Source organism: Parasteatoda tepidariorum, chromosome 8, assembly GCF_982258835.1.
Source record: "Parasteatoda tepidariorum strain Cologne lab strain chromosome 8, Ptep-v5.0, whole genome shotgun sequence".
In the NCBI taxonomy this organism is placed as follows: domain Eukaryota; kingdom Metazoa; phylum Arthropoda; class Arachnida; order Araneae; family Theridiidae; genus Parasteatoda; species Parasteatoda tepidariorum.
Window position 1 is genome coordinate 57,267,165 of NC_141762.1, and position 22,618 is coordinate 57,289,782.

The 22,618-nt window shown below is 29.3% G+C and overlaps 1 protein-coding gene across 1 annotated transcript; it reads left to right on the forward strand.

The window, feature by feature from the left end:
• The first annotated feature begins 7,758 nt into the window (after window positions 1-7,758).
• On the forward strand, window positions 7,759-8,172 carry LOC147806173 (uncharacterized). The gene has a single exon (XM_087149569.1). It carries the CDS (start codon window positions 7,759-7,761, stop codon window positions 8,170-8,172), a length of 414 nt encoding a protein of 137 aa, XP_087005695.1.
• Window positions 8,173-22,618: the final 14,446 nt, after the last annotated feature.

A 22,618-nucleotide genomic window follows, 5' to 3' on the forward strand; every position in this document is an offset into this window, starting at 1 on the left:
CCAATGTATTGACAATAGATAAACCTCATTTATCATTTTTATCACAAAATTATTTTATTTATTACATATTTATATACTTTTAGTGAATTCTATCATTTAATAACAACAAATGTCATACTTTTTATCATTATTAATGTATATTTATATTTTATAATATTAATATAAATTTATATTAAATATTTAACGAAAATAATTTAATTTAAGTAATAATAATTAATAACAATAGTTTTTTTCAATATAAAGTTATTTGGTTGATCTCTTCTTATAAACTTAATATAAAATACTTCTTAGAAAATTGCAAATTTACTTCGTATTTTGATTACTTTCAAATGCTTCTGTAGACTGATTCGTTCGCAAATAAGTGAAAATAAATAAGTAAGCGAATTGCTTATCATAATATTTATGATTTCTTGATATTAAATTTAATTTGGATATATCAACTACATTTTAAAAATATTTATTTTGCATTTTTAAATATATAAATTTATGTTTCATATAATATTAAAGCATATATTTGTTGTTAAAAATTCATATAACATTCAAATTTGAAGCAATAAAATAATAATCTTTGCAACCGTACATTTATCGACGAAATAAAATTGGGCGGTGATACCCGACATTCATGTGAGCGGGGCTACCCGAAATTCAATTTTTTTGTAAATTTGTAATTACTCGAACAATTTTTCACGGATAAACTTCTTTCTTTGTGCAAATTAAACTTAAGACTACATACTTTAATGCTATATGTATAGAAAAAATAATTTTTTTTAGTATTTAAATGAAGTTTAATCGAAACATTCAACCAATTTTTCTTAATTTCATGACTACTGTATTCAACATATTTTCAAAACTATTGTTTACCATGTTAAGAGCTGCATAAATACTTGAAACTTTGAAAATAATCTTTTTTTAATATAACAATTAATGTTCGGTGGCCCATTGACTTGAAAAAATATTCTATACATATGAAATTGGCTGTGGGCGGGGGTACCCGCTGGGCGGGGCTACCCGACTCTCCCCTAATTATTATTTCTAGCTCAGTTGCATTAAAAACCTTTTAAGTACTAAGTAACAAATAAGATAATAAATTTATAATTTCAATTAAGAAATAACTAATAAATAAACAAACGAATTTTTCTAAAATGCTTAAATGTAATAATTAATAGTTATACTCATTCGCATTTAGTATTAATGATTTGCCATTGTATTTAGTTGCTAATCAATAACAATGGTTAAGACCCATGCTGCCATATGACTGCAAAAGCTTTTAAAAGAACAGTAAGAATATCTAAAATATTAATGAATTTTTTTAATCTTACTTTTATTGTTAAATACAAACGGATATAAATAGATGATTATTTGATGAAAAACTTTATTTGTTTTTCCAAATAAGTTAATACAATCTGTAGCTGCAGAGGCTATTAAAGTAACGCAATTTTTCTCATAAAAGACCGCTCATAAAGCGTCTAGGAAGAACGCTACATATACAAAACATACCCACCCTATTGGGTATTGCATTAAATAAAGAAATATTTCTGTAACATATTTGTCACGCGAACCACCCATTAGAGCACTAACACGAGCAACGTCAATTGGGGTCAATTAGACCCAGTGCCAACCTACTCCCGGAATGCAATGAACGGAATGTTTTTCCCAGAAAGTTGCTCAACACAAGTTATTGTGGAATGTCGTTGTGGTGAAGAAGTAATGGTTTATAGTTTATTAGTATAAATATGAATATAAAATAGTTGAATAAAAAAATTATGTTTATATTTTCAGATCTAAACTAACGCTCCTTTATTTACTTGATTCCGATAGAAAAATTGAACTTTATATGGAATATTCAAATTAGAAGCTATTTTTATTTAACAATTATTAAATCTTTTTTTTTCAGTAATTTTATTCTTAAGTTATGTTAAACGATAATTCCTCCGTACAACGAAAAAAATAGTATTTCACGGAAGTCTTGTACTTACGCTGTTTTTTCAATTGCATGACAAAAGAATTATGGTTATTATAACGAAACACTTTGTTGTCAAGTTTTGTAGGATAGGGTTATATAGGATATTTTTGAAAAAAAAATGAGATGTTTAGAGAAAAACCTAATTTTCGTTTTATTTAATTTATTTCTATTCATTGCAGATTTATTTCCAATTATTTTGCCAAGTCTCTAAATTTCATTGATCTTAATTTATTATTCAATTTCGTAGATCTGGACCAAGATGTTTTGAGTATTTTCGAAGTGGGAAAGGGGACTAGGGAGGAGGAGTGTCAGAGATAATCGTAGGCCTTTGGCAAGGATATCATTGTCAGTCGTACGCATTTCACGAGATTGAGATACCGCGTGGCCGTAAGTGAATTAACATTGACGCCTTGACGTTGTTCGATACCCAGGTGATTAGTTTATAGAATTAAGGTGAATCGAGAATCAAGGCAAAGTATTGTAGTGCTACTATCTGTTGAAAAGTGAAATGGTTGCGTATTCGTTGTCCATATTCATCAACGTGGAGAAATGCGCAGGGGATGATCGTTGTCTCTCGGAAGGGATCAAAGCAAGGATCTCTGGGGCTATAATAGGATACTCTAACCAATGTGGAAAAAGGTTTAAAAAGGGTTACATTGCTGAAACTCAAGCATTTTTAGTGGTTTTTTTTCCTCATGGTCATTTATTTTCAGCGAATGAATAATTTTATAAAATATACAACGTAATATATAACGTAAGAACTTAAAATATTTCATTTAGGTGAATAATGACTTTTCAACACATTGCTGGATAACCTGTTCGACAATTAACTTTGCTCAAACTAAAGCAATTACATGGTGATTTTTTTTATTTATTTTAAAAGTCATATATTTCCAGCTAATGTTCATTGTTTAAAATAAACGAAATAATACTAGAACTTAAGATTCGCATTTGAATTTGGTGAACAATAACAGATTAATCATCTTGAAAATCTCATTGCTCATCTTTTCATCTTGTTAGACCATACACTGCTCGATTAATTTTGCTCAAACTAAAGCAATTGTACTGAAAATATTTTTTTATCCCAAAGGTCATTCCTGTAATAAATCATACAAAATATAACTAGATCCTGAGTTTTTGATTTGATTTTGGTGAATAATGATGACAGATTATCATATTGCAAGGCAATATCAGAATACTCATAGCACGAGTAACTTTGCTCAAACAAAAGCAATTGTACTTCAAGTTTATTTTGATCTACAAGCTAGTTTGTTACACTTTTCACCAGCTAACTTTAAGGCATTTAACAATTTTTTAAAGTGAAAAAAAATTAAAATTACGAATACAAAAAAAATAAGATACTTGATTTTATCACATCTTTGTTTCCAGTGATTTTTGCTGCTGTTATTTTCATCAGGATATGATGAGAAACGTGTTTGTATACTTTTAGCGCACAAAAACTTATTACCTATACAATACTAATTTTCTGATATATCAAACTAAGCATACACTGTGGAATTAGGAATTTTATAGTCGATGACACAATACATTGTGTCTAGACACATTAAATATACGAATAAATGTTTAGCCATGTCTTTTTTGATGTAAAAGTTAATTTTTTTAATGAAAATTTTCTCTAAATTGTATTTCAAAAGAATAAAAGTTGAGGCTGAATTTAAAAGCAAACTTTGTTCTTTCTTCAAGTTATCTTCGCTTGAATTTAAATTTGTTTTTCTCTACAAACTCAACATCTTTGCAAAGAAACAGTTTCACAGGGTGTTTTTTCACATTTTTAAATATTTATGTGATAAGATAAAAATGTTATTTCATTATGTTTTTTGAGACAATATTTGTCAAAGATATGGTATTAGATTTATCAATTCTACATATTAATCATTCCTAACAGCTCAGTTCAAAAATGTACAAGTAAATTAATTAACATGTTAGTAAAGAAAAAATACTTGTAAAGATGCTTGAAATGTTTTTACTAAATATAAGCACACAAAGTTTTAATCATATTCATAAAAATTAAGCTTTGTGAAACAAATTATAATGTCTGATTATCCAAACTGTTAAAAATTCTGTATCAAATTACGGCATAAATTACTTGAATTTTAAAAGTGTAAGTTGAATTTTAAAACAAATTTTGATTTTGCTTCTATTTATCTTCGTTTGAATTTAATTTTGTTTTTTCTATAACCTTAGTATCTTTGTAAGGAAACAGTTTTACAGAGAGTTTTTCCCATTTTAATTATTTATATATTTTGAGAAAAATGCTATTTTATTATGAGTTTTGAGACCATATTTGATAAAAATGTGTTATGATATTTATAACTTATTAACTATACTTGTTAATCGTACCCATCATCTCAGTCCCAAAAAGTATCTGACTCATGTGAAATAATAAACATGTTAGTAAAAAAATTATATGTTTTAAAGATGTTTTACGAAATTATATGTGCTTGAATTTTTTTTAAATCTCATGTAGGCTCATAAAAATAGTTTTTAATCATACTCATAAAAACTAAACTGTTCTAATACAAATTATAATGTTTGATTATTCATACTGTGGAAAATTCAGGATCAAATTGATGACACTTTAGGTACATCTTCCATTTGATCATGAATCAATTCTTACCGTAAAATATTATAACGAAATTTTTGCGCTAATATTTATTTAATTAAAGGGTTTTGTTAATTTTACGGTAATTATTACTGTAAAAATTACGATATATCATATTTTTTGTTCCATAGCATATTCCAGTAAAAATGGAATTTACTGAAAAATGTACCAGTATCCAGAGTGCAAGTATTTTTTACCGCAATTTGATCCAGAATTTCTTACAGGGTAAATTCTATCTAAATGAATTATTAAATTTTAATTTGTTATTTTGGCACTTATGAACTTTTCAATCTGAATGAACACTGCCCGGCAGTGAAAATAAGTATGTATATGCATATATTATTTTTATAGATTCTTTTTAATAAACTAACGGAAGTGTACAGATTTTTTAATGCTTAACATTTATTTGGAAACAATACACGATATTTTATATGAAGAATAAAATGTTTTGAAAAATCAATATTATAAATAATCCTTCAATACTGGATAGTATAATTTTTTTTTAAAGTATTTAAATGGTTTTTTTCTGAAATTTAGTTTTTAAAAGCTAGTTTTATTTACAACTTTAAATTATTATCTCAGAGTACGTTAAAAATTTTCGCAAATGTTTTCAACATACTGTAAAAATTTCTGGAACGAATTACGGTAAAAAACACTGGCACTGATGGTGCCAGTACTTTTTTACCGTAAAATCTGTTTCTTGTAAAGTTTTACGGAACAAAAACAATCTGATATACCATAATTTTTACAGTAATATTCACTGCAAAATCCCTGCAATGATATAATTATTACTGTAAAAATTACGGTATCATAATTTATGGTAAAAATGCATTTTACATTAAAACAGATTTTATAGATAATGCATCCAAAGCATATACATAATCCATATTATGTTTCTTGAGGATTAAATCAAATATTTTGTTTAAAATATTAAATCGAACATTTAAACAGTAAAAAATGATGTTGTTTTGGAAATATTTAACCTATATTGTCTCTCAAGAGACGAAACATGCTAGCTGTATGCGAACAAAAGCGTAATGATGCCATTTTTCATAACTTTAAATATGACATTATGTATATTGGTGCAATTTAACTTACTCAAGCATCTTTCAAGTTATAAACCAACATCTATGTGCTTTCATTATTCATAACAGCTTACTACTTTAAGCATGCATATTCTTAGTTATAAACTCTCCATCTAGGAATATTGTATTTTGATATGAGAAGATTTTATCCAGGGTTTTATGCAACTTAAAAAAGCTTGTTTCTTCCTTTGGGCCCTGAAAAAAGACGTCATGGGGAGATGATAAATTGATCTGTCCCGGAGCGTTCGAGTTTTTAGACCAATAAAGTGAAAGATGCTCCTGGAATTTTAAATCATGATGAGTTTTTCTCTACGGGAAGTATATAATGCAATATGAATATTGTTGGAGAACTGAATAAGAGCCACTTCATATGCTGCAAAGCAAGTCATAAACAACGCTGTAAATTGCTTTGAAGTGTTTCTGAAAATAGGTAATTCTTAAAAGCAATAAAATTGCAATGTTAAGAAAATGTCTCTGAATAGCAACTGATGAATTGTTTATTGGTTATTAATGGTTTATGTGAAATTTATGAATCGAGTTTATTCCAAAATCTTTTACAGTGCTTTATATAGGAGATACCTCATGTAATACCACCAATCACGCTAAATTTTTATGAGCAAAATGACTTTCAGGTAAAGTTTTAAGTGTATGGAATTTGTTTATTTGTTTATGGGAGTATAAACTTTAAAATAAACGAGTTATAGATGAAAAAATTAAAAACACTCAACAAATTTCTGTAAAATAATTGATAAATTTTTTATTGATTAATAATGGTTTAGTGAAAGTCATGAATCGAATTTATCGCAGAATCTTTTACAGTGGCTTTCATAGGAGGCACCTTATGTATAACTTGCCAACCGTGCCAAATCTTTATATGCAAAAAGACTTTCAGGTAAACTGTTAAGGTATGAAATTATTTGCCGGTTATAAAAAGCTTAACTTTTAAAATAATGAGTTTAGATGAAAAAAATTTAAATATTCAACAAGTTCCTGTATATTAACTGGTAAATTGTTTATGGGTTATTAATGGTTTATGTGGTGTTTGAGAACTGATTTTATTTACAATCTTTCCTAATGACTTTTTGCTGCATTTTCTGGTGAGAAATGGGCAATCAGGTGTTGGCTCTTTTCGGAGGAGCATACAAAAACTGCTAACTGCACCTCACTGCTAAGCGTTAAGTGTTCGATTCCTTCAAACATTTTAATTTTTTTGGATGTCTTTTATATTTCTGTGATTCGAACCAAGTAAGTCTATTTTTATTTTTTAAATAAACAATTACCTTCCGACGTATACAGCATGTCGTTATAGATTGGGTAAAGAAAGGCATCTTGACGTGCATGACACGTCTTTCCAAATATTATTCGCTATTCAAGGGCGCCGGCAGCGGGGTGCAAGGGGGTGCACTTGCACCCCCCTGGCTTTATTTAAACAATTAAAGAATATAAAAAAATTTTATTAAAAGTATTTTTATTCGAAAGCAAATAGTTAAGCGATTATTGATTCATAACAATTAAAAATTGTTTAATCAAACAAGAATTGTAATCGTCTTGTTAGCTGTCCAAATCTTTTTATAACATTTTCAATGAATTCTGAGTCATCTTTGATTCTTTTCTTATGCACACTGAGCAAGCGCAAACTACTTAATCTGTCGTGAGACATTGCAGTACCGATTCCATGTTTTCTTGCGTCGCATTGTACTAAAAGTACGTTCAATAGTACACGTAGTAGCTTGAAGAGTTAGGCCAATTTTGATTGCCTCCGCTACAGTTGGATAAAACGGTGTGGCCTCAATATCTAAATCGATGTATTTGAGGGATTCATAAGAATTTTCTCTAATCCTCCACATTTCGGATCACGTAAATTCGTAATTTCTTTAAAATATCTTGTTAACAATGAAGAAATGTACAGGTATAGGACAAAATAATAGGAACATCTGTGAAAGAATGGAGTCGTTCTCGACCGTCCAATGCTACACGTGCCCGCCGCAAAATGTGACGCCTAGTGGTGATGAAAGACAAGGTATCTGTCTAGCATTTGGCAGTGTGATATTTGCAGGAGAAAAATCTATTTCTAGCAAAACGAGATTATGTCCGACCTCTCTGACCTTAAAAGAGGCATGATAATCGGAGATCGCCTGGCTGGAGCGCCCGTGTTCAGAACAGCGAACCTTGTAGGTGTTTCAAGGACCACTGAATCAAGGTCTCTGTCGGCATACACAAAATTGGGTAAGGTGTCTTCGGCGAGGCACAACAGCGGTAGGAAGTCGAAGTTGTCAGACCGTGATACACGGGTGTTGAAGAGGATAGTCGCTCGAAAAAGCAAGACTACACTGCCGGTGATAACATTCGAGATGAATACCCACCTTCAGAACCCTGCATCCATGAAAATTATTCAACGGGAGTTGCATGCTGCTAACATTCATGGCAGAGTAGCTATTCCAAAACCGTTAGTTTCAGCGCGGAATGCTTTGAAGAGCGACAATGGTGCCAAGACCACCTAAAATGGACACAACTGCAATGGGAACAAGTCATCTGTTCTGATGAATCCTCTTTTGCACTATTCCAAACCACTTGACGTGTGTTCGTGTGACGAACGCCGGCAGAAGCATTTCATGTTGAATGCCTGGTTCCAACCGTGAAACATGGAGGTGGTTCAGTGATGGTGTGGGGCGCTATATCTGCCCGTGTATTGGGGCCTCTCGTTGTCTTAAGGGGGTGGTCAAAGGGGACCATTACCGAGGCATTCTTGCAGATCATCTTCACCCTATGCTTCATACTCTCTTTCCGGGAGAACGTCCTGTATTCCAAGATGACAACGCCCCTGTTCACACGTCTCACTGTGTTCAAACATGGTTAAATGAGCGTAATTATGAAGTGGACCATCTAACGTGGTGTCCTCAGTCCCCTGATCTCAATATCATTGAACCTTTGTGGGGTTTTTGGAGAAAAAAGTCCGTGCTCGGTTTCCTCCTCCACGCACACTCTCTGAACTCGAGACAGCCCTGCAAGAGGAATGGCTGCAAATTCCAATGAACTTTGTTCAAGATCTTCATTTGTCAATCTCACGTCGAATGCAAGCTGTCATTCAGGCCAAAGTGGCCCAACTCCTTATTAATAAAATATTTTCATTTTTTCACAGGTGTTCCTATTATTTTGTCTATACCTGAATCTTGAAAAAATTAATAAATGAAAGTATATGTAATAACGAAAAAAACGTAATAACAGAATATTTGAAAAAAAAAATGGGAGGGAGTTAGTTTGTTAGACGGTTGCACCCCCTTTTATATTATTCTGCCGGCGTTCTTGTCGCTATTAATTCAAATCTTTTTATGGAAAGAGACATCGACTTTAAGTGTTTAAATGTGAAATTTTTCTTCGTCTTTTTCTTGGTTATGAAAATATAAATGTTAAATACTATATGTTTTAAAGAAAAAGTTTAAAAACGTTAAACAAGATTCCACCAAGGGAGCGATCAAAAATTCCTTAAATAGAATTGGTTAGCCTGTTACTTTATAATTAGGGGAGAATGGAGTTACTTGCCATAATTTTTAATTATTCTATTTTCTAAAATAGTTACACAGGCTTTTATCAATACAGGGGATAATTAACTACTTCAGTGTAAACTAAGAATGAAAAAAATATTTAAAATTTCTTTTCGAATTCATAAAATTTTTTTATAAATCTTTTCTAACTATGCCTGCCTTATATGAGAGGTGAGATGGCATAAGAACCGGGTTGAGTTGTCGGAGCTTGGTGTTTTAAAAGGAACTGAGAAAATAAGCACAAGTTGCTAGTTTTTTGAATTTAACTTCAAATTAAAAATATAAAAAAAACAAATAAAATTATTAGCAAGCTTTTGCTTTTCTTCTTTTCAATAAATGACAACCCTGATTCTTTTCTTACTTACGAAGATGCGCAAAAGGATACTATTTTTTAATCATTTTAAATTTTAGAGCATTTCTGATAAAATATCCCTGTTATTTTATTCCACTTCAAATGCATTTTTCGTTGTGGTAACCTTTTTCTCTCAATTAACTTGCCTTCAAACGAATGTCTTAACAAAGACTAAATTAAAGAAAAAAAACATCATAAAAAATTTCGGATCAAATTATGGTATATAGTATATCGTATTGTATATGGCATATTTTATTGATGAAGCACTTTGGGAGCTTCATCCATAAAATATTATACTTATTCCTTGGTTTTCTCAAAAAATATATTTCAAATTTTTAATGAACTAGAATGAATTAGTTGCAGAAATTATAAAAGTGGATAGGAACTACATGTAAAGGAAATTGTTACACGAAAAAAGAAATATGATAAAATTACCTTATTATTTAGTAATGATAGTTCTAAAATATGGTAATGACATTTCTGAAGAATACTATTAAAAACAAAGCATATTTAAGCCATTGATTCGATAATTTTTCTACTTAAATGATAACGGTTCACCGGAACTTAATACCAAGTTTATTAAAAAATATTAAAATGCAGAGTAAATCTAACCAAATATATGGGTCTTATGCCACGCTCTAGGGTTTCAAGATAAAATTTTACAACTTACAAAACAAAATATACTAAAAAGGAAACAAAAATAAGAAGCAAACAAACAAAATTACCACATTTACAAAATTTTTATCACATATTATAAAACCGTCATTTTATTGTTATCTTGGCCATTTTTATCCCTGAGTGTATCATTATTTCCTTCAAGTCAACATTTCGAAACTATTTTTACCTCTATAAACACTTATGATGATCTGAAACAAAGCAGATTTTATTTTAATTAAAAATTTAAATTTTACAAAAAATAGTTCTGATATAAAAACTTTTATGGAGAAAAAGTACAATTGATTTTAAATGAATTATATTTTGTATTTCAGATTTTTACTAATAGTTTATTTAAGCACAATGCAATTCATTAAATCTAAATGCTTTTAAATTTAATTAAAACTAACTTCAATAATATTATTTTCTTATAAAACTGAAGGGAAAATTTTTTCTTAATGTTTTTGATTTAAATAATGTCAATTAAAATTTTCCGAAAATTTATCAGATCTGAAAAGCGATTGGTTTTAATTGAGTTACATGCGAATATTTTAAGGAATTTCTTTACATTTTATTTTATCAAGATTCAAATAATTTTATTGAAAATATTTATGAATAATGTATGTAAAGTAATTTCATAACAAATCACTTAAAAATAAAAATGTAATATGATGCAATATTTATGTTGCATTACTAGATTTTAAGATTATAGTGTCTAGACAAGTAAATAACAGTTATTTAATATTGCAATATATACATAAAATATAATTGCTTGCAACTTTTCAATTGGTTAAATATGAATAAATTTAGTAAAAGAATAAGGGCTATGATCAACTGAAGACATGATTTAACACACTTATTCTCAAAATTATTTTAGATTTTCTCTCTATTATAATATTTAATTAGTCATGCAATTATAAATATTTGATTAGTCATGCAGCTTAATTTTTAAAATATATGCGTAAAATCAAATAAACGTTCAAAGAAAAATAGTATTTTAGTAGTTTCAGAGGTATTTAATGTTCTACAACATCAAATGTAATAACACTTTTGAAGCTTGCGGCCATGTCAGTTTAAAGAATTATATTTTTATAAAGGTGCCATAGAAAATTACAAACGTAATTCTTTTTCATTTTGAAGGCTATTTTCTATTCAAGAATTGTTCTTAGTAATTATTAGAATATGGAGCAGCATGGAATAAGCAAGTATTAAGATTTAAAAAAAGTCAAACTGATTAGGATTAGGATTAGCAATTAGGATTAGGAAAATTTTAAATATTGTCGTTTTAAATTTTGTAGGCTAAAAATGTTTAAAAATTAGTGCAACTTGCAATTTAAAACTTTTTCGACTTTTAGTAAATTAAATAATTATATAACTATGATAATGGAACCCTAATTATGAGCATTGTTCTGTTCTAATGTTGTTTCCATAAGTAAACCCTAAAATACTGCTAAGTGTTTCATTTGCTTTAATGCTACACAGTCAGAAACTCTAAAGCACGTTTAACACGTTGAAACCAATTGTAGTAAAATTATCGTACGGTGATGAAATTTATGGTTAAAAGAAATCATAATTCTGGTTGATAAACCAAAGCATACGTTATTTGAACCATTTATTTAGTATTTTTTCCCTTTATCCTGGATGTTCTTTTTACCACGAACTTAATAAAAAAATACAAGACTGAAAAGTAAAGTTTACCTAATCAATAGTTTTTATGCCATGCTCTATGGTATCATGATAATCCCACCCCATATTTTATCATATTTATCAAATTTTATCACACAATATATACTATATTTCTCTGTTATTTTTTACTATTATGAAAGCGCTTCGGTCAGAATTACCGACCTTTTCGTGTTATTATAGAGCAAGGAACTCTGTGCATTTTACCATGTTATGGTAGTTTTGACCATACTGTTTTTCTCAGTGCTCAAATCTCAATATGGTACTAAGATGAATCATATTATAACACTTATGAATCACTTTAGAATGAAAACATGAATCACTTTAGCATTTTATTAGGGCTGTAGAAATTGCACTCGGTATTATGACTCCAAATGCCGTTTTTCCGGCATGATGTTTTCATTTTTGATTGATTGGCTGATATTTTTTCGAGAAAAGATTCTTTCATATTGATATTGTTAAATTATGCGAACATGTGAAAATTATTTTATTTCCTTTCAAATTCACATAGATTTTTCCCCTAAGATGAAATATATACAGAAATACGAGTGAAGAAAAAATAACTGACTTTGCTGTAATATATAGAATATAGATTGTTTGCAATGCTAAAAAAATAATATAGTTCAGCTTGGCAAAATATCGGTTCTAGCTTTAGGCTTATAAATATATTTTGTTTTTTCCTTCAAAATTCGATTTTGATAAAATTTGAAATATGTCAGGAGAAACAATACCATTTTTTTTATTTCATTTGCCTTTCAAATAAGAATTTAAATTTTTTTTTAAAATTCAACACACGTTGAGAATTTTCGTAACAAATTACTTTCGTAAAAATATCTTCTGAAAATAAGTATCTTTTATTTCCAGATAAATGCCAAAATATCGGTTTTTACACTTCTTTAGTTACCTAATTCAATTTTCCTTTCTCATTCCTTTCCTGATTCAATCATAAAGTAAATTTTGAAAAGAATTTCTGCAAAACCATCGCAATTTGCTTTTTTTTAATTTTATTTTTTAAAAGTATGAAAGAAGAATCAATAAATAGGGAAAACTAAGCTAAAAATAATGCTTTGTTCCATGCATTCTGGTAAAGCGAGATACGAAGCGTAAAAAAGATATAATTGTAAATTTTTGCCACATTAGCAAAAATCTATATAGACTACATTTAGAATTCTCTGAAGAATTTCGTCTTATTTTTAATTAAAATTTAGTGAAATGATTCGTAATATTCATGCAAACTTCTTCCTATTTTAATTATTTTTTGGTATTTAACTTCGGAGTTATTAATGTCTGTTTGATTTAGATTTTTCAGCTAAAAAATTTTTTTAAATAAAAGAAAAAGTAAAAATTTTTTGATTGCTGCCTTGCATTTTAAAATGCTGAATAGAATTGTTTTATCAACATTTTGACGTCATTAATAAATGAGGCTTAAATAAAATACGTTGCTTTTATTTTATTTAAGATGTTGCAGAATTTTTAGAAAATGAAATCATTCATGTGAATTGCATTTATTAAAATATAAATAAATGAAAAATTTTTTTAATTAGCAATTTTGATTAATGCCCTAATATAAACACAAATAATCCACTTAGGAATTGTTTGGAAGGATTAAAAATATTGTTTTTATGTATTGTTAGGCATGCAACTATAATTTAATCAGTAAAGTAAAATACATGTAACATTCCAATAAATAATAGGTTGTAATAAAGACAAGCCTTTGAAAGAATCTCAAAATCTGTTTTACTTACTTTATGAAACTTTAGCTTTTTTCAAATTATCGTTGAATGCTTCATTTATGTTTTTAAACTTCAGCAAATACATATTAAAACCACTTCGAATTGCTTTAAGTGATATTATCTAAAACAGTATGGGCTGCGATCTATTTATCAGACAGAAAACTAATGTTACTTGATTTAAAATTTCATTTCTTTGCAAAACATACAAAATGGAAGAAAAAAACAATTGATTTGTTTCAAGTGCTCAAAAATGGGTGCCTATTTTCAAGACTTGCCAGACGTGAATGAGGAGAAACAGATATGATTTAAAGGACAAAACGTAAATTTGCCAACAGAAAATGAGAAAAAAAGCTGAGAAATAAACTAGAAAAACGCAGTAGCTGAGAGAGAAAAAACAAGAAGAAAAACAGAACAAAAGAACCGCAGTAGTCGAGAGGAGCAAACCAGAATATGATGCATTTCCAAGCGCCATTGAAAGATAACGAGGAACTAATGTCGTTAACAAGATAATAAGCAGTCATATGATTAAAGATTCCAGAGAATCAAGATGAGCTGATGTGAATGATATGGGAACAATTTTGACATGTTTAAAGTTAGATTTATGACCAAGATTAAAAAAAAAGTTCAACAACCGTTGATTTCTTACATTCCTGATAATGGACATATCTATCATGTTTCTTATGTCTAAAATTTAAGGAGCAACTTATTTATCCTTATATTATTATTATAAAATACTTCATATAAATTTATTTCTTCAAATGATATTTAATTGTACATTTAAAAATGCTTTAGCTTACAATAATTGTTATAAATAATATAAACAATTTCCAAGCTCCATGATTTGGTGCAAATACTTCTTATCCTTTGTAAAAGAACTCTGTGATTAAAGTTAGAATTTTTTTAATGGGCATTTCAGAAAAAGTCAAAATAACAGGAAAGAAAAAGAAATAGTAGGTAGTATAAATTAAGTTCAAAGTTGTAATCCCAGTTAATCCTTGTCAAACGAAATTCGTGCTTGCCCGGCTCTTGATATCAATCTTTTTATCGTAATAATCTATATTTTAAGATTTTTTACTTAGATATGTTTGAAAGTTTTGCTACTTGAAATGATATTTTATAACATTTCTTAGAAAAAACAGTATTTTTTTTGAATTCACAAAAATATCCACTTTAATTTTAATAAGTAAATAGTATGCAGATCTAAATGCCGATTGTTTCTTCTACACAGAATTGAAGTTATTGTTAATAAATGCTTTGAATTTTAAAATGAAAATTTTAAACAATTAAGCAATATAACAATAAAAAAAATCAAAGAAAATGCATATTAAATAAAATTGAGTATATCTGACTGAAATGACTATATCTGCGGTCCGGAGGTACGTCACGCCCTCCTCCGATATATATATATATATATATAGTGTAGGGACACCGGCATTAGTCCCATGCAAGATGCTTACTGCACTATTTTGGATGACAATGTGCTTCCTACATGGTGGCAGTTTTACGGGGTGGATCCCTGTTACTTCCTGGATGACTATGCCAGCTGTCATGTTGCGAGGGTCACCAAGGTATGGTATGGTGCCAATGGGGTTAATTGAATAGACTGGCCTGTCCAGAGCCCAGACCTGAACCCTCTCGAGAATATCTGGGACTAATTGGATCGCCAAATTAAGAAGTGTACTACCCGTCCAAAATCGGTGAGTCGAGGGGAAGAAAATACCACTAGCAGTTACACAAGGACTTGTGGAAAGTATGCCCCGGAGAGTTCACGCTATATATATATATATATATATATATATATATATATATATATATATATATATATATATATATATATATATATATATATATATATATATATATATATATATATATATATAACACATGGATCAATAAGTCCCGAGACTAACAATGAAAACAACATTTTTCTTGCAAAATTTTTTTTTATTCATCAACATAATCACCTTTTAGGGTGATACAATCGTTCCAACGCTTTTCCAATTTTTCAATACCATGTTTATAAAAAAAATTATCTTTCGCTTCAAAATAAGCTTCAGTTTCAGCGATGACCTCCTCATTTGAGCCAAATCTTTTTCCCTGGAGCACTTTTTTAAGATCAGCAAAGAGCCAGTAGTCACTGGGGGCTAAATCTGGCGAGTATGGGGGGTGGGGAAGCAGATCAAAGCCCAATTCGTTCAATTTTGCCATTGTTTTCATCGACTTGTGGCAGGGTGCATTGTCTTGGTGAAAAAGGATTTTTTTTCTCTGCATGTGCAAATAGTGTGTGTGTGTGTGTAAATAGCGATAAACAGCTTTCTGAATCATCGACTCGTTGCTGTTTTTGTTCCATCGAAAGCAATCGCGGCACCCACTTGGAAAAAACCTTTTTCATGAAGGATAGTAAATACACTTCCATATGATATCTGTGTCATCTCAGCAATCTCACGGAGATTCACTTTACGATCTTTCATTATAATTTTTGTCACTTCACTCACATTTTCCGGTGTAACGGCTTCCACAGGTCTACCCGAGCGTTCCGCGTCATTTGTGTCGGTACGACCACGTATAAACTCGGCAAACCACCGACAAATCGTTGCTTTTGATGGACAAGAGTCCGGGTAACATTTGTCAATCCATTGTTTCGCTTGCACGGTGTTTTTACCCATTAAAAAACAATGTTTTATCAGAACACGAAACTCTGTTTTTTCCATTTTTTAAACAAACTACAAAACGACTTTACTCCAACCTCGATAACTCAGCTGTTTCTGGTCCGATCGACTTAAAATTTTGACACGTTTCAAGCAAAGGTTAGTACTCTAGAAAGACCTGGTTACTGGTTTACTACGAGCGCCATCTCTGGGTTAGTCTCGGAACTTATTGATCCATGTGTTATATATATATATATATATATATATATATATATATATATATATATATATATATATATATATATATATATATATATATATATATATATATATATATATATATATATATATATATATATATATATATATATATTACATATATATGATATTTCGTACAGGAAAAATAAAAAAAGAAATTAACCAACAATATATCAGAACTGAACAACATAACGAAATTATGCATGAAACTGAAAGGAATTATATTATATACTATTAATAAAGCCTAAATAATTACAATTTCTTTTACATACAAGTATTATTATAATTTGACCTTGGGTTTAAGTTATACACGTTTTCGTAAACGTTTCGTTTTCGTACGTTAAGTAAAACACGTTTTCGGTACTTCATTCTATTAGAATAGATAAAGGTAATATTTCAAGAAGGCTCCAAAATAATTGTATCATCTTCCTCCTTTATTACATTATTCACTTCTTCCTTTATTCTTAGATATTGGTTCTAAATACTGTAATGTTACATAACTATTTAAACCTACCTTAAAAAATAACAATTATCTATATTAAGAATAAAACTCAGTTGAAGAAGTTACGACGAAAACTACGGAGTATTAGAATAGCGGGATAAGTGCAAAATGATGTTGAAATTTCAAGCCCGAATGGAATTTTAGCAATAACATTACATTTCTTTTCCAGTAGGATGTTTTCCGAATTTTATTTATTTACTTGTTTATGTTTTTTTTTGCTGGAAAATGCGTGAAGGCAAAACACGAAAATCAAATTAAAAACTCTGTTTAGGCTTCTTTTACTCACAAATGTCTTCTTATTCTCTTATTTTTTTCATCAATTACATTAAAGAAAATTTAATTTTGTTGAAATTTTAAGGATATGTTAAGTTTAGTAAAACTATTAGACACATTATTTTTTTTATTTTTTTGTTTTTGTGACAAAATTATTCTTTCTCATAGTTTTGGAGGACAAAGCTGAAGATCCTCTGGAAATTTGAGAAAAAACACCTATTTACATCGAATAATACTTTTGTGAGATGAATCATGGCTCTGACTATTTTTTTCTGTAATACTTCTTCTTATTAAGACATAAAATTTTTCATTGAATCTTTGCATAAGCATGTCATTTAAAGTTCTTCGAAATAAAGCTAATTTTTTAGCTCAATCTTGTTATGGCTTGTTATGTTTTGATTTTATACTTTAGTAGAAATATAATTTCGATAATCTAGTAGATTGTTAAGTAACTATTAGACTTTTTCATCATTAAAAAGCACCAAAATATATTTTTGCTTGTTATTAGATTGTCTGAAAATTACACAAAAAGAAACATTGTCCTATCTGCGTTAAAGGGTTTAATTGCATTTTTTGGACAAAATAAGCTTTTATTTTAAATTTTCTATAATTATTTCTTGCCATTTATGGTCATTTTCAAACAAATTGAAGCCCACGTCTGAATATAAATACGTTTAGTATGATTTAGACTTAGGGATTTATTATAAAAAAAATTGCACATCGTCCTTCTTAATGTTACCGTCGAATCTTCTGAGTTAGTTCGTTTCGGACTAATTAAACGTATTTTTCAAATTTTCTGTGAAAGGTTTTTCACATAGATGAGCATTTTCAAACAAATCAACTGCCAATAATAAATATAAAACAAATTTCAAATGATTTCATCATTGGAAATAATTATAAGAAATTCTCAGTGTTCTCATTAATTTTTTTATGTATCTTCTAAACTTGGCAAGTTTTGGACTATTGGACTACACAAGGTTTTCTTAAAAACTTTCTTTTCCTATTTCATGGTATACATGGGAAGTTTCTAAAACATTGATGCTTTTTTTAAAAAAATATATAGCAAGTTTCACATATTTCTCGCTTTTAATGTCTCTTGTCAATTAAAAATTGTGAAGGATATTTCTAGCTCTATAAATCGAAATTGTAATATTTTTATAAAAAAAATTAATGTCTCAAATATGAAATCCTCATCATCACGTAAGTGGAGCAATAAAACTTTCAAATAATTGCACCATTCGTATCAAAAGTTTCGTATTGCTGGTTTTTATTTTATTTTATAACACGTTTTCTAACATATTTTTTTATTTTATTTTGAAACCGTCGTTGAAAAGTCGACCAAATTTTTTGGATTTACGACTATTAATGTTCAACTTCGTAGCCTTGTAATTTTGAACCCAATTCAGAAGACAAGTAAGCTTCTGGATCAAGTATTGATAGAAATTTGCACTCGTGGAGAACTTTTTGAGGAAACTAACTCACATTTGCTTTACCCGGAGAGGAAAACCATGAGAACCTCCCACAGTTAGCCTGACGGCAAAGGGACTTTAACCCATGATCCGTCTATCACTGAGGATATTTCATGTCAGCACTGTGGTCGGTGTAAGTTGGATGCGGATTCGTAACGAACAGCCATCGCCGAGATTCGAACCCAGTTAACTTAATAGGAAGATGAACGTTCTATTCCCTGAGCCATCGTATCTCCGTATTGCTGGTTTGCGTAATACTTCATAAAGCTGAAAAATAGCTCTATATCGCTTTCTATAAATTCAGCATTGCGTTCACATTTTTTAAACATTTCGCCCCTTATATACAAAATATATAGCCTGTATCATTAGTTTAAAAAGTGAAACTGGTAGAAAACATTTATATTCTAAAATGTAGTTTTTGCGGTGCAATTTTTTTGCGGTAAAATAAAATAAAATCATTTATGATCAATTCATAATATTTTTCATTAATTCATATAATATATTTATCCTTGATTCTTATAATAATTCATCATGCATTTTGAAAGATTCCCTTATTTTTTAAAATAGTGATTTCAGTTTAGCAATACAACCATTTTATCGACTAATTTTGACAATTTGATCAATTAGTTTTTACAGTTTGTTAAAACAGTGGTGAAAAGATTTTTTAAATTTTGGATTTTAATGTATTTTATACTGAGAAAATATTATACTACAATTAAAAAAAAACTAAAATTATAAGCAGAAAAAATAAAACGTTACTTGTTGTCCCAGAGAAATATTGTGAAGAGTTAAAAAACGCCGGATTATTTGGAGAAACTATATTTTTCGATTCGTTATACACATCTTTCGATCCATAACTTGATATGATAAAAATACAATTTCTTTGTTCCTATCAAACGAAAACAGTTCGTAAAATCAATTGAAAGAACATATAAACGAGAAACAAAAAGAAAAAATTCCAATTTTAGAGAAAAAGGAAAATGTACAATAAGATATCAAATATATCAATCTCGCTCATTTATTTAAAATGAAATGATTTCTTGAAGTAACATTCCGGAGAAAAAATCTAGTCGATGCAAAAACAAACTTTTTTATTCTTAATAATTTTATTTTTGGAAAAAGTATAAATGTTTTTCTTTCATCGCATCTTTTGTTTTAGAGGTAGATTTGTATTTTCAAATAATTATTCAATAAAATCATGTTAAATTTACATTATTAAAGTATACAGTGTATTATATATTTGAGCTATGTTAGACAAAATTTGCTAATAATGTGCTAGTTTTTATTTTACGTGCAATTTTCAATGTTAATATAGCATAATTATGGTGCATGTTGAACACAATTGGGCTCAATCTTAATATGGTGCGACAAGGATCCACAATTTCGTGTGAATGAAACTATCTTCAGCTTGATTGGTACCATGGAAAAAATGCAGAAAATTTGTATGATATTTGTATGATTTGTAAGGTTCCAATGTTATGGTAAAATAGATAGCATTAGTGAATATATATATAAACTAAATGCCACTTTCCATAAAAATTCAAATAACTCAGATCCTGCTGATTTCAATAAAACTCTGGACAAAATTCTAATTCCCGATATGAAATACTACAACTCGAATTCTTCATTTTTTCTCTCAGATATGATCATATCTAAATATTATCAATAAAGTCACAAACACACACAGCATATACACTGGACTACGGCAAACCCGGTGAAGGAGTAACCCTTAAAAAGGTCCGATCCGGGCATGTCGTAGTATCCATTAAGTTCAGTACAGTGAGTAACCCAGTACGAGTGGTTGAATACCAGAACGACTGGGTCACTGTTGTAGCAGAGCCTTACACCAACTTTAACCATCCGTTAGCGTAACCTAAACATGTAAATAATTTATTAAATATTTTGCACATATCTTCCCGGTGATCCCAGACCCAGTAGTGACCAACACCCAAATTTGAGTTATTTAATGCGTATATATCAAATGCAGATTAAATCTGACCACTGCCTCTGCAATTCACCATCATTATCTACTTACAACGCCAGTATTCCAGGGCCCACGGCGCAATCACTGATAAAAGTGTGAAGTGTCCGCTTAACGGACGGTACACTGAAAAAGAACTCAGTTCAAGTTCAAGTTCAATGTTATGGTGCTACACTCAAGGAGTTGTTTTGAGAGCTTGCAAATAAATTAAATATCTTTGTTCACAGAGAAAAAAGTATGGTTAAAGCTACCCGAATAAGGTATGGAACAAATGGCTTCTTTCTCTATAAAAACACCCAAAAAAGTTGGTAATTTTTACCAAAGAGCTTTGGTAATGAGTTTGATAAAATTAACAATATGATATGGTTTTATAGCTAGTGTTAAATTTGATAAATGTGGTAAATTTCAATCATTTTATCATGATACCTTAGAGCATGACAGAAAGCCATTTGTTCGGTAAAATCTACATTTCAGTTTTGTATTTTTTACTAAATGTGTCGTAATCAGAACTAGAATGTTGATAACCCAAGTTTACTCTAAGCCATCAACATATAAACGAAAAAATTAGAAAATGAATGGTTCAAATACTGTATATTTTGGTTCTGTTTACCAGAAATATCGTTACCATACAGAGCGCTAATTTTATCGGAATTTTTGTTTGGCAACATTTTAAATCCATATGGTCTTTGTTAAATTTACGTTTTTCCTAAAAAATAGGAAATAAATACTTTGCCGGATTTTAAAGGACAATGCTAGAATTTTCAGAAAAAGGGGCCAATTTCGACGATGATGAGGGAATTCAAACATACATTTTGCTAATGTTTTTTCATTTTCTATATGAATAACACAAATATTTTATAGATAATATAACAGTGAAACACGAGGGAGCTTCAGCCTTGTTAACTTTCCTAAAACAATGTCAAAGATAGGACTTAAATGTAATAGCTCTATATATTCAAAATTCCGGAAGATATAATGAAAACCTTTCCACTGTTTCCTAAAATAATTTACTATTAGATACTTTTTACTAATATGACCAGTTCTAATGCATTTAAAGCATTAGTTTTCACACTGAATTAAAAATCCGGATCTGTGTTTAAAAATTGTCGTAACTGTGACCAGACAAATAGTTAATTGAACCAGCCCATTGAATAGTTGCTTATACTTTGCAACGTCTGCACCAACCCCAGTCAAACAATCTTTAAAATTTGAACTAATCAGAGCAGGTATTAGGGTAGATCCTAGGAACAATTCTGCTCACTAGCTTTATATTTCTCTTTTCATTTCTTTGTTGCCATTGCAAAAAAGAAATTTCATTGCTTATTTATCAATCCACACTAATACTCATTAGTGTTTTATATAATGTCCTAGATTGTCCTATCAGATTTAAAACGAGTTTGATTAATTTTACTTTGTACTTAATTATATTAATATTAGTAAGCAATTTAGAATGCTTCTAGAAGAAAAAAAAACACTCTATGAATATTGTAGATTTAGTAGAACCTTCGATCATTTAGCAAATTAAGAAACAACTTGTTTTAATATATTAGTTTACTTATCAGCATATCTTATCAGTTTTAATTAAAGTTTAATGAATATTTAGCGTTCAAACAGGCAAATAAGCGAAAAGAAGCTTAATTGCCTGATTATTTCATGACTCTTTCAATAAAGCTTTAAAAGTCAAATTAGTTTTATTTTCTTGATTAGTCTTGAATCGAAGTATTTGAGTTGAATTTTTTATATTCATTAGAATCTTCTGGAGGAAGGCAAGTCTCGATATATTTTGATGTGAGGCATAATTAAGTAGCACATCTTAATTCCTATGAAGACGCTTGCTAGAAGTTAAATAACT